Source organism: Scomber japonicus, chromosome 15, assembly GCF_027409825.1.
Source record: "Scomber japonicus isolate fScoJap1 chromosome 15, fScoJap1.pri, whole genome shotgun sequence".
Lineage (NCBI taxonomy): Eukaryota > Metazoa > Chordata > Actinopteri > Scombriformes > Scombridae > Scomber > Scomber japonicus.
The window spans coordinates 11510964-11528115 of NC_070592.1; the positions used below are offsets into that span (position 1 = coordinate 11510964).

The 17152-nt window shown below is 40.2% G+C and overlaps 2 protein-coding genes across 6 annotated transcripts; one reads left to right on the plus strand and one right to left on the minus strand.

Annotated features, from left to right (window-relative positions):
• The first annotated feature begins 320 nt into the window (after positions 1–320).
• Positions 321–6874, plus strand: srsf4 (serine and arginine rich splicing factor 4). 4 transcript variants are annotated; one of them, XM_053333948.1, is made up of 6 exons: positions 321–513; positions 2388–2527; positions 4343–4449; positions 4862–5076; positions 5181–5258; positions 5889–6874. In XM_053333948.1, the coding sequence occupies exons 1-6, from the start codon at positions 407–409 to the stop codon at positions 6451–6453; spliced, it is 1212 nt and encodes a 403-aa protein (XP_053189923.1). In that variant the 5' UTR covers positions 321–406; the 3' UTR covers positions 6454–6874. The 4 variants fall into 4 exon arrangements, with proteins under 4 accessions (XP_053189923.1, XP_053189924.1, XP_053189925.1 ...); XM_053333949.1 differs by lacking the exon at positions 321–513 and adding an exon at positions 3670–3848 and having other exon boundaries at positions 2390–2527; XM_053333950.1 differs by lacking the exon at positions 321–513 and having other exon boundaries at positions 2393–3867.
• Positions 6875–7759: 885 nt separating this feature from the next.
• On the minus strand, positions 7760–15194 carry msto1 (misato mitochondrial distribution and morphology regulator 1). 2 transcript variants are annotated; one of them, XM_053333943.1, is made up of 14 exons: positions 15024–15194; positions 13836–13965; positions 13642–13711; positions 13367–13442; positions 12770–12827; positions 12524–12677; positions 11512–11626; positions 11192–11326; positions 10919–11071; positions 10659–10790; positions 9887–10071; positions 9591–9695; positions 9388–9500; positions 7760–8850 (listed from the first exon to the last, which is right to left on the minus strand). In XM_053333943.1, the coding sequence occupies exons 1-14, from the start codon at positions 15105–15107 to the stop codon at positions 8588–8590; spliced, it is 1773 nt and encodes a 590-aa protein (XP_053189918.1). In that variant the 5' UTR covers positions 15108–15194; the 3' UTR covers positions 7760–8587. The 2 variants fall into 2 exon arrangements, with proteins under 2 accessions (XP_053189918.1, XP_053189917.1); XM_053333942.1 differs by having other exon boundaries at positions 12524–12680.
• Positions 15195–17152: the final 1958 nt, after the last annotated feature.

Genomic DNA, 17152 nt, shown 5'->3' on the forward strand with positions numbered 1-17152 from the left:
ATATATTTATTTTATATTCCGAAATCTACATGAACTTACATTACTTTGATTAAGTAATTGAAATAGTTATATTACTTCTATTACATTTCCATAGTAACCTTCCCAACCCTGAATATTATTAAATAAATGATTAGTCTTATTATTCTTACACTAATTCACCTGGTATTTTGGATGTTTCGTGGTTACCTGTCAGACCGCGCTCAGGGCTTTACCCACATTTAAAAAAAGACCACCCCCTTTTTTTGTACTCGCGACCTATTGTATCAAAGAAGGCGCGCGCGTGTGTGTTTATCTTCTCAGCCTCGCGCCTCCTCTCTCGGCTCGTGCGTCCTCTCCACATTTTTTTTCGGGAGCAGCAGGAGTAGCAGTAGCAGTAGCAGCAGCACGAGGAGCTTTTTTAGCAAGGATGTCGAGGGTGTATATCGGTCGGCTGAGCTACCGGGCGAGGGAGAAGGACGTGGAGCGGTTCTTCAAAGGCTACGGGAAGATCCTGGAGGTCGACCTAAAGAACGGGTGAGCTTGTAACCGGCTTTCGGTGCGTTCGGAGCGGATAGACTGAGAAGGCCGCACCGGTGGGGGAGCTGCTGGTCCGGGGCCTTGTTGACTGCAGCAGGCCTCACATGCTAACGTTATGCTAAATAACCTTTACTACTATTTAAAATACAGCCGATACATTTTGGTCAAATTGCACATTTGCAGTTTTATCGACTCACACTTTTACATGCTGAAATATTAAAGTTTTATTTGCTGTTTTGTAGTTTAATCTGGTTAAATCGGATCTGACGTGGCAATGTAGCACCATCCCTCTCTGTATGTCTGTGTGTGTGTGTGTGTGAGTGAAGCTAATGATTATATAAATGCATGTTTGGTCAGACTGTGAGTAAAATTAGACTGAATGTGCATGTGTTAATAAACGTGATTTCAGCTCGGTAAGTACACATTGCACCCAAAATTAACCTTACTGTAAGCTTTTAGTAGAAAACGTGAGGTTATTGGTTAATAAAGGCGGAACTGGCGCCCTCTGCTAAACGTGCAGCACCTTAATTAGTATATACAGACCTGCAACTTAGTATTATTCACTGTATGATCATTAATCTCTCCATCGTGTGGTCTGTAAAACAATCAGAAATTGGTCTTTTAAAAAAGCTCATTAAGACTCCACATATCCATAGCTGGTGATATTTAAGCAGTTGTGCAATACATGTCCAAAATAGCTGCAGTAATAATAGTAGCAGTAGTAGTAGTAGTAAACCTGTATTTATACTCCAGAGATAATTGGGGGTAACTGTCATTTACAATGACATTGAGACAAATTACAAAGATAAACGATATTCCTTTTATTAGTCCCACAATGGGGAAATTTGCAGTATTGCAGCAGCAAAGTGGACAGTAAAAAATTAGAAATAAATAAACTAAAATATTACTATAACATATAGAATAAATGTAAAGGCAGGAAAGGAAAACATTAGCAAAATTAAAATTAAAAAAGCAATATAAAGAGAAAAAGAAATACAACAAATACAGATAGATAAACAAACAGTGATGCTTTTGTATAAACACTTGATCAGGAACCAGTGGATTTTTTTGTTGTCACGTTCAACTAAGTGAACTAAATGATTTAAAAGCATTATTTGATAAATAATTAATATAAAGTTGTGACTGGATCATTTGACCATCTATTGATTTATCTTGGGTTTTCGTCTGATATCTGACTTTTTAAAACATTTCTCATAACTCAAAACATGTCTGAATTAATTATTGATAACACACTTATTTTCAACATGTCTCATATTTTGTCAGGCTTTACTGCTTAATTGTTTTGTTGTTTTTTATTTTATTTTTTAAAGTACGTTGTAAATTTGGAAAGTGCTGTATAGATTTTAAGAAATGTATACACTACATCCGAGTTTGTTTTCCTTCCCCTTTTGGTCCTTTTATGGAAAACCAATAAAAATGATACTCATAATACAAAATATTCACCTCATGGTTTTGCTGAAGAATTTTTTAAAAAGCAATGCGCACTGTGAACCATGGTTTGTCTCAGTTCACACAAAGATTATAATAGGTGACAGTTTTTATGTCTCATTGTAAGAGGAAGTTGAGCTTTACATCCTCTTTTTGCAGCGTGTCATTAATGCCACAAAATTTGCCTGTAACTATACGTCCTCATAACGGCCCCAACCAGGAACAAGGACACACTGCCCCTAACAGCATGTTGTATTTCCTGGTTACTGTTCACAACGCTAAAGACGTCCAAATTTACATTATTTAAATCCATGTGTCATCCAGTTTGCTATTTTGCATTGTAGTGAATTTAAACATCTTAATCTGTGTTTTAACTTATGCCTTTGTCTTCCTTTTTTTTCTTTTTTTTTTTTTAAATAAAGGTATGGGTTTGTTGAATTTGACGACCCCCGCGACGCAGACGATGCGGTCTATGACCTGAACGGGAAAGAGTTGTGCGGGGAAAGGGTCATTGTCGAGCACACGAAGGGACCTCGTCGTGACGGAGGCTATGGCGGAAGGAGTATGTATCCGGAAAGATTCTTGTTATCCTTTCATATTAATAATTTATTTAATGTCATTGTTGAGGGATTTTCATTCATTACAGAGAACCTAAATTACCTAGTGCACAAAACACAAATTTCAAGCTTGTCCTTGGTGGCTGATGTGCATTCAATTCATATCGCAATAATCATGGTAGGAACTGTAAAGGGGTGCCACTCTGATTTAAGGTGGATCGTCTGGGGGCTTTTGATACAGTAGATGGTACCCAGAGCTGGGAGATGTTGTGAAAGCTGAGATGTTAAATTTGTTATTATAATACTGTAATATAGCAAAAAAATACTGTCTTTTAATAAAGGCAGCAATTTGGTTTCCTGTTTAAAAATCTAGCCATTTAAATAAAAAAAACAAGTTAAAATATTGGTTTTGGTCAGCATCGCCCAGCTCTACTGGCACCTCGTCTCCATTTCTGATGATCAAGCACAGCCTGTCCTCGTACTTGAAAGTTAACGTGCTTTAAATTGCTTTCTTTCAGTTTTTTTATTGTCTCTGAGCCCCACGCACACACACACATCTCCTTATCCAGACCGTCTTAATTTCATCAGCATTGTTCTCTCTCAGTCAGCCATCCAGGTTTCTGATGATGCTCTTTTTGTAACGTACAGGCGTGTCTCAGTTTCTCTATAGGACACCACAGAGCTGCAGTTTTGCTTCGTATTGTCTTGCAAATAGACGAGGTAGACCATGTACGAGCAGCACTCACCACACCACTTAACAGCTTTTCTACAGACTCAACAGCAGGCGAGAGAGAGAGGCGGTTTCCTTATCAGCACAGAATGTGATCAAATTTGTGTGCACCAGAGCCACCAATGACATGAAATAATATCCTCTTTTTTTCCATGTGATGTATTTTTAAATAATTTTTTGGGTGAAACAAACAATGCAGCTACATGGGAATATGTGATGGGGGAAATGGCTTTACTGATGGAAAGGGATATATCTGTTTTTTTGATTTTAAATACTGTAAAATAACCATTTGATTGTCAAATATATTGTAATTGATTGTCTTATTCAGTTTTTTTTATTTTTATTTTATTTTATTTAAAATGATTGTCAATTTAAAGGTAAAGATTTAACAAAGAACCTCAATGTTTTAATTGAAAGAGTCCTTTGCTGACTGCCTGCCCCTATTGCTGGCCATGGTGTCCCCCCTTTCCAAGAGTGTGGTTTGACCATTCTGGGCCCCTGGGCAGACCAAAAAAGGGAGCCATTGTGAATGAAGACCGCTTTTCCCATTAGGCCCAGGCCGGGTGGTGAGGATGCCATGGGGGTTAGGAAGAGATGTGGGTTCAGCTCTTATAGGTGCCTGACAAAAGAACATGTTTTGTAACAGTGAAATGTTTCTAGATAGGATAGCTTAGAAACTTGCTTTTAGTTCACCGTAAGTACTTCCTCGATCAGTTATGTATTTTAAATTTTTTTTTTCTTTTATTATTTAGACAATAGGCCTATTGAACTTAACCAAAATTTAAACAGCTACAATTGTTGTATAGGTCTAGGCTTTTAAATAAATATTTATAGGAAGAAAAAATCTTAAGTATTTTTTTTTTTTTTTACTACTTAATTCAATTTTTCCTTTTTTGTAAGACTTTTTCAACTTTTGCTTTTCCCCTTCTTTGTTTCCTTTTCCCAAGTCAATATTGATTATATTTTTTGTAGAGAGTAGCTTGGAGCTTAGAATAATTGCACCGTCTCAGTTGTTTTTTGTTTTTTGTTTTTTTTGTTTTTTTTTCTTTAAAGTCCTCATTAATTTGTTCTTTCCTTGTTACCTTGAAAGGTGGATATGGACGTTGGGGACGAGACAGATACGGTCCTCCGATAAGGACAGATTATCGGCTCATTGTTGAGAATCTTTCCAGCCGCTGCAGCTGGCAGGACCTGAAGGTATGCGGCTCAGTTTTCATACATACCGTTTCATATGTCAGGCTAGTCTAAAGAAAGTCATGTTCAAAGACACCTCGTAGTACAGTAGAAGTGTTGCACTCATTTATCTGATGTGTAGCTCTTAAGAGTACGTAGTTTAGAAATGTAATGCATTAGAAGTGTTAAGCCAGTTTTACGTGATAATGTAAGTACACAAAGTTCTTCAGCACTGTTTTTAGTGGTGTCACATTTCCAACAGGGTTACATTGAATACTCCACACCTCACCAAAACTACATGATTAGAAAAATGAAAAGAGAGTTTACCACACATGATAAGCTTTAAAATAAAAATGCAAAATATAAATCAGGGTTAAATCAGTCCTGTCCTTTTTCCTCTGCTCACTGTGCTGTTGCATGTTTCTATCCCCTGCAGGACTACATGAGGCAGGCGGGGGAGGTGACTTACGCTGACACTCACAAGGGACGCAGGAACGAAGGGGTGATCGAGTTCAGGCTCTACTCTGATATGAAGAGAGCTCTGGAGAAGCTGGACGGCACAGAGGTGAACGGCAGAAAGATCCGGCTCATCGAGGACCGGCCAGGTGCCAGACGCCGTCGCTCTTACTCTCGCAGCCGCAGCCGTTCCAGGTAAGTGTCGGAAATTGCATTCGCACACGGCGTTATTATGTGTAGTGGGTCATTTTGAATTTGATTAAATATGACGTATGTTTTTTTTTCTTTTTTCCTCTCAGGTCCCGCTCCAGGAGCCGCAGGTCTCGCAAGAGCCGCAGCCGTAGCGAGAGCAGCAGCCGCAGCCGCTCCCACTCCAGGTGAGAAGTCCAAAGTCCACCAGATAGGGGCCATATCAGGCAACTCAAGTGTTTGTAGTAGTTGAACAGTGCAAATTAACAAGCAATGATAAGAGTAAACTGATTTGAGAAAGCTTTGTAGTTTTTTGTCGGATCTTCAGAAGAACCCGTGTAGTGTAAAACATTAAACCAGTGATTCAAGCTTCTCACTGCTTTTGAATCCTGAGCATATGATATAAGTTATGAAGACGTTTATTCATAAGTTTTTAGAGCTTTGTGCAAAAGGTTTTTTATGCCGCCCTAAGAGACAGCTCTTCTCAACTGCAGGGTTTGTGTCATGGACTCCTCAGTGGCTCACTGCCAGATGTTTCTAGGGTTTAGTAATCTGAGAGCACAAGATGGCAGACATACATGTGTGTTGCCATAGATAGATAGATAGAAATACTTTATGTGCCAATTTCACCAACAAATAACATGTTTGAGCCTTTTTATTAATGTCTGTGACCTGCTTTATGTTAAGGGGAATTTAGTCTAAGAGGTGCACTTGTTGAAGTAGGAGTAGCAATTTCCTGTTTAGACTTTTTCAATGTAGAAGTGAATTCTGCTGCTTGATTTTTATTAATTTTATTCATTTATTTTCTCCCCCCACAGAGCGGCTTCCCGTTCTCGGAGCCGATCCCGTAGCAAGAAGAATAAGGGCAAGAACAAGAAGGAGGAAGAGGAGCGCAGCAACGGAGCTCAGAAGGGCAAGGACCGCAGCAGGAGCCGCAGCCCCAAGAGCAGAAGCCCCAAAAGCCGCAGCCCCAAGAGTCGAAGCCCCAAGAGCCGTAGCCCCAAGAGCCGCAGCCCCAAGAGCAAAAAGAGCAAGAAAGAAGGGAAGAAGACCAAGAAAGACGACTCCAGGTCCAGATCTCGCTCTCGCTCCAGGTCTCGTTCTAGATCGGGGATTAAGGATCGCGCCAGGAAATCTGGCTCAAAGGGCCGCGACCCGCCCAAAAGCGACGACGAGGGAGGCGAGCCGGAAAGGGGCTCTCGCTCCCGTTCCCGCTCCCCCGCCGAATCCAAATCCAGAGCCAGGTCTAAATCAAAGTCCAAATCTAAATCCCATTCCCCTTCACCCGTCAAAGCCCGCTCCCGCTCCCGATCCGCCTCCCGTTCAGAATCCCGCTCCAAATCCCGCTCCCCGTCTCGTTCCCGCTCCCGTTCTCGCTCCTAGTTCTGATTTTGGACTGTTGATCATGAGCCCTTATCCCCCTGTTTCCCCTGTTCCTCCTTTTACATTCCCCGAACCCCCCAACACGCCCCCCGCCCCCTGTTTTTTGATAAATAGTTGTAGAATACCAGGCACTCGTGCTCTATGTCTTTTATGCACATGCTTCTCCATTTCATTTGACTTTTACTCAGCATATTTTTTCATTAGAGCTGTCTCTGGCGGAGGTGTTTGTAAAATAACAGGGTGCAATCTCAGTTTTATAAGTTTAAACGATGGTATGGTATGTGTCTTAGCCTTTTTTAAATCAAATGTAGAAGCATACTGTTGTCTATTTGCTGGGTGGGAATATGTTGTAACATTTCACCTTTGTGAAAACCTTGTACCGTTTTATTTGAGATTAAAAATGCCTGTTCTGGATTTCTCACTTTGGGTTTGTGTTTTATTTTAATATACATTAATACAATAGAAGACCCCGAGGAAGACCCAGGACACGCTGGAGAGACTATGTCTCTCGGCTGGCCTGGGAACGCCTCGGGATCGCCCGGGAAGAGCTGGACGAAGTGGCTGGGGAGAGGGAAGTCTGGGCTTCCCTGTTTAGGCTGCTGCCCCCGCGACTTCTTCTGTACATCTACAGATCCAATTATATCAGGAAAGTTTGTTATTCCTGTTTGTTTCCAGCTCTTTATTAGTGGGTTAGTTATGTTGTCATGACTCCTGACCAGAGGTGGGAAATAAAGAAGTATTTGTACTTTGATTCTGTACTTAAGTAGATTGTCCAGGAATCTGTACTTTACTTGAGTATTTTTCTTACAACTTTTTACTCCCTACGTTTGAACATGTTCTTTCTACTCCTTACATTGTCAAAACAGGCTTGTTACTTGTTTCAGAGTATCATTTGTGATAGATCATTGACAGTAAAAAATAATTTTTCCCTTTTACTTTTGTACTAGCCTGTACTTTTACTTTGGTAAAGGAGTTTCATCAGTACTTACAGAATGTGTGGACTTTTTCCACCTCTGCTCCTGATAGTGTCGTCCACATAAATCCAGCTTTCCATTTACACTTCTTCTGAACAAATGTATTATGACAGATCATCTAGAATCGCAAAACTCCTCCAAGGTTTCCACTTACAGATGGCAAGAACCTCACCTCTGTAACATCCTTTCTAAATAAGGAGGACATCTTTAAATTAAGCCAAAGTATGCAATGCTAAAACAGGTCTGTGTCAACTAGACTGTGCTCGTTAAATGTAAGTTCAGTCTAAAGATAAAACTAATAGTTAACAGGAAGCTGAATCCAGTCTTGATAATCACTTCATTATTTTTCTCAGTTTATTGAAATCTTTTGCAGCTGAGTTCATCCTCAGTTTTCTTTTGTGCGTTACATTATGAGACAATAGTTTCTATGAGGAGCACTTATGTGTTCAAGTATGCATACTGACACTTAAGTATACTTCATTTTGTCACTTTTATAAGTATGAACGGTTACATACTGAAAAGCTGCTCAGCATTAGCGCAGTGCAGTATGGAATTAGAGCACCAGACTGGAGGCTGTCTAATCCTCACTCAGATCATCAGAGACAGATTTGATCATGTGACCCCTTTAACCACCACACTTTGTGCTGCGGTCTCCACTTCATCTTCCTGCTGTGTATGGGGGATTAAAAAAAATCCCTTGCTCCACAACAACATACAGTCACTCTTTCAACTGAACCAAAAGTCAGAGGTCACAGCTTCCTGCTCAGCACAGAGATTCAACAATTACATCATTCTGTAAAAACTGTGCATTTCTAGTGTACGCTTCGTATAAAATCATTTAATTACAGACAAACAGTCATTTTAGGAAATGTAACCACAATCCAAACATTTGCATCCATCACATGAACACTACACATGTATTTCCTCCTTTAACATCTTAATATTCCCTCCTATGCAGCAGAGTTTCATCAGTATTATTTTTGTTTCAAACTGCAAGTTTTTGTAAAACCGTTGAAGTCCTGGTCCATCAGGAAGGCACAGCTCCTCGTCTGCCTGTGTGTGTGTTTGTGTGCATGCAGGCTTGTAAACAAAGCAGACCGATTTCAGTCACATTAGCAGACATCAGTCTCTCCAGATCAACCGAGCGAGACTTGTCAGTGTCATTCATCGTCATCGTCCTCTTCAGAGGAAGAACGCATCACGCCGCTGCTGTCGTCTCGGTAACATCGAGCCATGTAGCGCAGCTGCTCCATAGTCTCCTGGTAGTCTGCCATTTCGGGCCCCTGGGAAAGAAAGCTTGGGGCCACACGGCGGATGTCGTAAGCTGTGGCGCCTCGATGCAGTTCTGACAGCCACGGGTCGAGCGCGGGACCCGACTGGAGGGAAGTCATGACGGGTACAGAGGAGACCACGGGGGCCGGAGCTGCAGGGTGAGATGAATTCATAAAATAATTAAACATAGTTGTATAAGGGTCAATGAGTTTTTTTTTTGTATCCATGTGGTTTAGTCATATTTAAAGAGGTTAAAATTTGAAAATAAACGTATGAATAACTTTTTTAACTATTTTTTTTTGGTGAAATTCTCAATAAAACACCATATCAACTAGTTTGGCATGATCTTACATTATAACTTTTTATATTAAATAAAGGAATACAATTAAGTATAAGTGCACTTAAATAAACTGTAAGTGGACAATTTAAAAAAAAAAAGTATCATTCTTTTGTGGTTACACCATTTGACATTTTCAGGATCATTCAGTCTTACGTTTCGTAAAAAATGGTGCAAATGTAATTTCAAATGACACAAAACCACCAAAAAACACAGTATGTACATTTTATGATGCCGGTTTTAAAACAAGATATTTTTAAATTGCTCATTTTGCCAACCCTTATTTGTCACTGACAAACATGGAGGGGAAAAAAAGCTGCAGGAACAAAGAGGAAATAGAAATGAACTCACAACCAGGCGGAGGAGACTGGCTCTGCAGGAAGCCCTGAGCACAGAGGGACTGGCTGAACATCTGAGGGAAAGGTGGTGTCAGTTTACTGGGTGTGGACACCAGCTGCAGAGCCCTGAGAGGACGATGACAGAGGACAACATCGGGTTAAAACCGGGTTATAAACTTGTGTTAGCTTGAAGCATGTGTTGCCGTGGTGACTCACAGAGGAGCTGTAGGATAGAAAGATGTGATGTACGACGCCAGGATGTCTTCTCCGCTGTAGAGGCTGTGCAGAGGAGTGGGTGGCTGCGTCCCCGGAGACAGAGAGCTGGTGGGAAGAACATTGCAGCATTTAGACAACTTGTTGGAGGTTCTTTTGATGTGATGATTAATTAGGTCCATGTTTCTACAAGCCATATTATTCCTGGGTACTAAAGCAGACAAATAACTGCAGCTTGGTATTAGGATGATCACCATGAATGAGCCCCCTCCCCATTGTTTATATATCTAAATCACTACCTGGTCAGTTTCTGGCCTTCGAAGCCTTTGAGTGTCGCCCACTGGCCATAGCATCGACCATCGGCTAGCTCGGGGCACGTTGATAGAGGTTTCCACGGCAGCGAGTCTGCATAGGCACTAAGGGCGTCGGGGAGAGAGCTGCCATGCATCATGGGAAATGGGATGGCACCGTAAGCGGCCACCACCTAGAATTTAAACCATATAGATGTTAGTAGATACAGCTTGTGAAAAGAAATCATCAAAATCATGAAATGGATTTAGCAGAAAATCTATTAATTTAAGATAAGATAAGATAAAATAAGATAAGATAAGCAAAGTGGATAGCAAAAATAGAAAGAGCATAAATAAAAAATAAAGAATAAATAATAAGTAAGTAAAACAAGCAATATATACAATAGGAAATAAAAAAATAGTAACAGTATGTTGAGATGGATACTGGTGTAATGATAATAAACCTGAGATTGATATTGCTCAGATTTTAAAGTTAGCAATGCAAGATAAGGAAAGCAAAAAATATTCATATTTACAATCAACTATCTTAAAAAAACTAAGTACCCCTCATGCTGCAAAAGGTATTTACTATATGTGTAAAGATAGCAAGTGGAGCAAGGGGCTCGAAATGTCACTTTTGATATCCCATTAAACTATACCTGTACTGAGAGCTACAGTGTGCAGACTCTCTTATATATCTTACATTTATATACTATACTTTTATATTTACTATATGTGGCAATTATTTTGGATGCTGGCAAAACAGGAACACCGGAGTCACCTTTCTCCCCAACATGGTCAGTGCATCGGCCATCTGCCACATGGGGACACTGTTGTTCCGCAGCCTGTACGGCACAGTGAGCGCATCCAGAGCCAGAGCCAGGGCGGCGCTGGAGTGGTACCACAGTGAGGGCTAGAACACAGAGAGAAACAAATCATTAGTCAGTGATATAGCATGCATATATATACACATGTCAGGGTAAATGTGTTGATCTTGAAAAATCCTCCAATATCTAAGCTTGAAAAAAAAAAAAAGCTCACATCATAGTCTAGATGAGGAAAAGCTACAGGAGATGAGGGTCGTCTTCCCAGTCCACCGCGCAGGGTCAACGGACAGAAGAAAGAGCTGTGATTGGCCATGTTCACCGTCCCTAATGTGCAGTTTAACAGGTGGTAGAAATCCTTCATCGGAGTCTGGTAGAAGAGAAAATAAAGTAGTAAGTATAGAAACTCCACTTTCACTCCACGAGTACAAAAAAGCTCTACGAGATAAAAATAGGCCACACAGACACTGAGTCTGAATGCATGACTCACTGAGTTTGGATAACTGACAGGTGCCAGCCCCCAGGTTAGGATGCCTCTCCCACCGTAAGAGTCCTGTAGCATCTCTGTGACCTTTGACCCCAAACCGGCGAAGCCATCGGCCAAGTCACACAGCACCTGGAAACCCTGAGAGGGATAAACAGGATGCAGACAGAGATGAGGGACATGACAAAGAAGGTAAGGAGCACAACAAGTCCAGAGAAACTGAATGAAAGTGGGTCAGTATTAAAGAAGTAGGAAGTGTCCAATTTAATATAATACAGTGTAAAAAAGAATTTAGCAGGATAAAAAAAAAAAAGGATTACACGTACCTGAAGGTAATCGCACTCCTCCACGAAGAAGTGCAGTCTGTCCTCCAGATCCTCGAGCACCGACCCCTGCAAGAGAGACTCTCCCTGGCCAAAAGCCTCCAGACGGTGAGCCTCTCTGGGCCAAACAAGACCACAAAAACAAGTTTAATTTACATATTATTTAAATCCATATTTTCAACATTTAAGGCCACAACGGGCCATGAAAGGCAAATATCTGCTGTGACATCACTTGGGATACAAACCAAAGTGCAATAAGCTTTCAAGAAAAGTCTCTTTCATATCTTTTTCTGATAAGATCAAACTTTTATTAGTTAGTAAATATTATCAGTTTTAAATCTTGGCTCATGCAAATAATGAAGTGCAATGACGTGATTGTCGGCAGCCAACAGGTGCACTCTCTCCAGCACCAAACAGGAAGAACATTCTCTGTACTCTTTTTCTTTTTGGCTGCTTTTCCCATAATAAGGGAAGCTGAACAGAAACAGAAGACAAAAGCTGCTTCTGTTTCTGCTCCATTGTTCAACAGTTTGTCTTCCAGTAAATTTCCACCAGGAGCAGGGTGGCAAATAATCTAGATGTAGTCTTGCAAATAGTGACTCTGCAAGATCTCCAGTCTACAGTCAAAATGATGACACATTATGTCTTTAGATGGGAGAGTGTCAACTTTGGTCTTTTCAAAGTCTTCTAGTGTGTGTTGGGCATTACACATATCTAAAGTCTGACACCTAATGGCAAACAGCAGGTACTGAGCTGTCAGTCTGCTTTGGTACCAGATGCTTTTACCATATTTGGTGTTGCTGATGCATTTGGTTAGAGGTCACACAGATTAGGATTGTGAGCTACAGCATGCTTTACCATCATCATTTTGTAAACTGTGAACATTTTACAAAAAGAAATGTAATTGTGGGATGAAACTGTTTCACATGATTCAGTCTTTAATTCTGACGACTATGAAGAGAAATCTCAAAGCTTTCCCTCATCCTGCCTGACACAGTGGGGTGCTGTTCTTTACCCATCGTGGTTGTACTGATGGATGACGGAGATGGTGCGAGGGTGCAGGTGGATCCTTAGAAAGTCGGACCACACCTTCACGCTGCCCTCCAGCCTGTAGCCCGCCTGGATGCGATCCAGCCGGCTGTTCACCGTGTCCATGCTCAGTGAGTCTGCTGCTGGGAGACATTTCAGTATGAGAAAGATTCAACGCCAAAAAATCATCCTGGTCTTCATGATCAATATGTTTGGATCAGGCTTTGCTTACCTGAGTGATGAGGCTGCAAGTTGGAGTGAAAATCAGCCTGAGCCAGGATCTCCCCATTCTAGAGATAAAGAGCACTGTCATGATGAGGCTCTTAACTGTATGATGGTGTTTCTACGAAGCTGCAATACTAAGTAAAAGTGCTAAAAGACTAATAGGATGAAAATGTTCTGGTTTTTGGAAGCCCACTAAATAACCTCCGTTTACAATTATACAACTAACCTATATACCCTCCTCTGAATATCTACTTCATATGGCAAGGCTCCTGATTGCAGCTTTGGAAACTTATTTTTCCTTTTGATTGATATTGAAGTATAAAACAAAACCAAAGTCAACAGAATCAGTTCATTAAAAAGCAAAAAGGGATCATTTTAAAGTTAATAAGTTATGTTATCAGATCGGTGCATAGACTCAACAACACCTGATCCAGCATATTTTTATCAGAGGCATTTCCGACACCGTTATTGGTATTGGAACAACTCTACTAAACTGTCTTTGGTTCAGACTGTATTATTCTGCCTTAAAACAATATCATGATGGTAAACTTTGTGCATTATTATAAAAGCTGCTAAAAGTTAAATTTCCACCACAAATACTCACATCCAGCTTGTCCAGATCTTCTAGAAAAGGGTTCTTTGCAAGGGGACTTTCTTTATGCATCATTAGGCTCCCCTCCCTGCCAGATGAAGCACATTTTTACATTAAGTGTTTGGTTTCCATACGTATAATGGATTTAATGGTTGTGTTCAAAGCTTTAAGGAGCCAACAGATTTTGGTAATTTCTGTTAAAAAGCACTCTCTGATGTTTGCTCAGCTGCCTCCTTTACACAAATAGTTTCATTGTGTATTAAACAACAATAATCTCTCTCATTTACCATGTGACAGCGGCAGGATCTTTGCCGGGATCGTAAAGATTTCCTTCCTGCCGTAGAGTCCGAAGACTTCCTGTAATACAGAGAGAGAGAGTTAAAGCATACACAAGTCAAACATGTGGCCAACAGTAAAGTCACACCAGCACAGAAGATGTCTCCAGCATGTATAAAAGGTGTATGACAAGACAATATGTCACCTTTGAGATCCATGGCAATGAGGCGAGGTGTGTAGGTGACGTGCCCACCGAGGGTCTGTCCCTCACGAAACACGGCATCGCTCTGGATCTCACCTAGTGGCGTCTCTGGGTCGTACGATAAAGACGCATCCTGCAAACAGAGACAAACACACCTCCAGTTATCTGTCAGATTATGAAGCCTAAATTACACAACAATACAATAAAAATGAGACTTTGCTGAGGAATGTGTGAATAATGAATAATGATTTATTTTCTTGATAAATGTCTTAAGTATTAAAGCAATGGTCGAAGCAGTCATTTGACAACTTGGTGACCTGACTTAATTGTTTAAGGTCCAAAAGCTACATTATCATAATTAATATCATTATTATTTTATGAGAACCTCATTATTAATAATGAATTGTAGTTACAGATTTTAGCACACTTATAAAATATTACCAGCCAGATTTCCTATGAGGGAGATTAAAGCCCTCACTCACAACACAGTAAGCTTCAATGTTATTATGATGAAATGAAATCCAATAAGTAGCTGATGCATGAACAAAAGAAGAAAGCAGACTGTGACTCAACAAAAATGAAGGATTTGGGGGGGACTTTAGGGCTTAAACATCTCTATTATCTCTATCATTCATTCAGTATCTCAGTTAGTGTTAAAGAAGTGATTGCTCTCCATAACCTCCACCGATATGATAAAACATCACATTTTCTGATTACCAACAATTACATGAAACTTCATCATTAGCATCTTTAACATTGTTTTATTTGCTCGTTTCCTCCTTCGACTCAGTTATACCTCATGTCTCAGGTCTGGTAAAACGACAACATGCACACCCATGTTTGCTGCCACTACAGACACAGATCAGAGCAGAAAGCAGCGTGCAATAAGTCTCTGAAGTTTGACAACACATGCAAAAGCTAACACCTGTTATGTAGAAGTCTGTTCCCCTGTCGATATGTGTCCCCTCTTCTCTCCATAACCACAATCAGTCATCTTCTGAGGTGCTTAATCTTAACCCAAGTTTACCTTAACCCCCAGCCAGCTAACCGTAACCATAACCCAACTCCAAAAGCTACGACTAACACAACTTTAACAAGAGGGGTACATTATTCGAAGGGGTGACGAACTTCGCCATAACACCGGCTAACTAGCTTGTAGCATTAGCCGCCGCCGCTGCTGTGTTTACGCACCTGTAAATTCCACCAGTGAGTCCCGACAAAGTTTGAATAATGTCCGAGCTGGAGGGTGACCACCTCCCTGCAAACGCTGCTCATCTTGACGCGAGAAAGGACGATCAGAATAAAAGAGAAAACGTGTCTTTAGCGGACATGATGATGAACATGTTTGTGAATGACAACACTGAGCTGAGCAGCGACACTGTAGCCTAGCCTGAACTGCTGTTTGATTGGCTGAGAGCAAAGTATGGAGGAATATGATTGGCTGAGAAGATGACGTAATCGCAAAGTTGGGTTTCACGGTGCCGCAGCTTCACGTGTAAGCACATTGTCAGTTTTTACTAGTAGTAGTGATAATAATGATAATAAGAATAATAGTCATAATAATAATGATAATAACAATAATAGTCATAATAATAATAGTAATAATACATTTTATTTGTAACGCACTTTACATTTGAAGCAAATCTCAAAGTCCTACAAAGTAAAAGCATCATATCATCTTATAAAAGACACATTTAAAAAAAACTAACATAAAACATCATGAATAAAATAAGAGCAAAAAAGCAGCAAACAGCAAGATTAAGTAAAAGTCAAAGGTTCTACTAAAAAGAAATGTATATTTTGAAGGCTAATGTTGTGTCTATAAACGCAAATTTATTAAATCTTACTTAGTTTCCTGCTTTTCCTGCATAAATGAAGTCTCCTGAATTATTTAAGCTGTATAAAGATCCACAGAAGAGATGCCAACTTTATTTATTTGATTAATATTCTTTATTTATTTGACTGCTTATTTATTGTGTTCCCTTTCGTTTCATTCTTTCTGTGTTTTAGGGAAAATATATGATTCTATTCCTGTGCCATTTACATTGTTCTAAGATAACCTTTAATGTCAAACAATACATGACAGTACAATACATAGTGGAAACAATACATAACTAACTAACAAGACAAAGCAATAGTGCACTGGTGCAAAAGTACTGTACCAGACAACAATCACAAAAACATGACAATGCATAGATGACAGGACAGTGTAGTGGTGCACAATGCAGAAGACGAAAAGAAGAGTGCTGCATCCAACTACACACATTACATATGTGTTCATCAGCTCTATATCCTATATTATGGATTGATTGTTGTATGTTTTGTGTAACAGAAGGTTGGATTAGTACCCCGAGAGGCCCCTGAGCACTGAAACTCATGCTCATTTTGCTAGTTTATAATTTTTCCCACACACTCATCGATATTTTTGTGTATTTCAATATTTGGCCAATAAAGTTGAGGGGGGGCTTTGGGTACCAGCAAACACAATCCTGAATAGTCAAATCAAACACTGGGCCTTTCAGGGTTTGTTTTTTTGCAAGTCTTGCAATCACTGTAGGTTCTGCTACACCGGGAGGGTAGGGGAGGGGTATTTATTTGGTTGCAATCTGCCACCTTACCACTGGATGCCACTAAATCCTACCTGCTGGTCCTTTAAAGTAATCATAGTAAAAGAGGTTTGTAATTTTAATTCCCTTTTTTATTTCTTAATTAAATACAGACTTATGTTTACCTTTAAAAAAATACTATAGAGAAAAATATGTGAACTCCTCCATTGTTATGCAATTATTATTTATTTGGAACTGACAATGAAAAATTACAACATTATATAATTGACAACATTTAAGATGAACAAGTTTGGAAAATACCACCTGAATTGAGGAGGGGGAGGTGATGACGTCAGCTTCCGTTCTGCTGTGGCCCCTCCTGCAGGAAAACGACCCTGGCTTTACATTTACAAACAAACTGAATGTGAGAGGCGGATTTTTGTCGCTGCAACGGAGTTAACCTGTTACACCTGAGGATCATCACACATCTGATTCCGGTTTATGAACCCGGTAAGAACCAAGTCCAGCATGCCGGTTGGGTTTAACAGTAACAGGAAGTCTCAGCTGCAGGTTTTTAGCGCTCAGGTCCGGTTTTTCCCCTCTGAACTCTCTGTGTTTGTCTTAGTGTGCAACATTTATTTATGTTTCCTCAGGTTTGTGAGTTATTGTTTTGCATGCAGCATAAACACGAGCGTATATATTTCTGCACAGGCCCACGATTTACCTGCTAAAACATCTCTTATCTTTTCAAAGCGGGGTCCGGGGACCCACAGG

Coding starts and splice junctions, on each gene's coding strand:
- srsf4 (XM_053333948.1), top strand. CDS start 407: ATGTCGAGGGTGTATATCGGTCGGCTGAGCTACCGGGCGAGGGAGAAG. Junction 514..2,387: donor GAGGTCGACCTAAAGAACGG/GTGAGCTTGTAA, acceptor TTTTAAATAAAG/GTATGGGTTTGTTGAATTTG. Junction 4,450..4,861: donor GCAGCTGGCAGGACCTGAAG/GTATGCGGCTCA, acceptor TATCCCCTGCAG/GACTACATGAGGCAGGCGGG.
- msto1 (XM_053333942.1), bottom strand. CDS start 15,107: ATGAGCAGCGTTTGCAGGGAGGTGGTCACCCTCCAGCTCGGACATTAT. Junction 12,828..13,366: donor AAGATCTGGACAAGCTGGAT/GTGAGTATTTGT, acceptor CTTTATCTCTAG/AATGGGGAGATCCTGGCTCA. Junction 9,696..9,886: donor GAAGGCCAGAAACTGACCAG/GTAGTGATTTAG, acceptor TCTTCCCACCAG/CTCTCTGTCTCCGGGGACGC.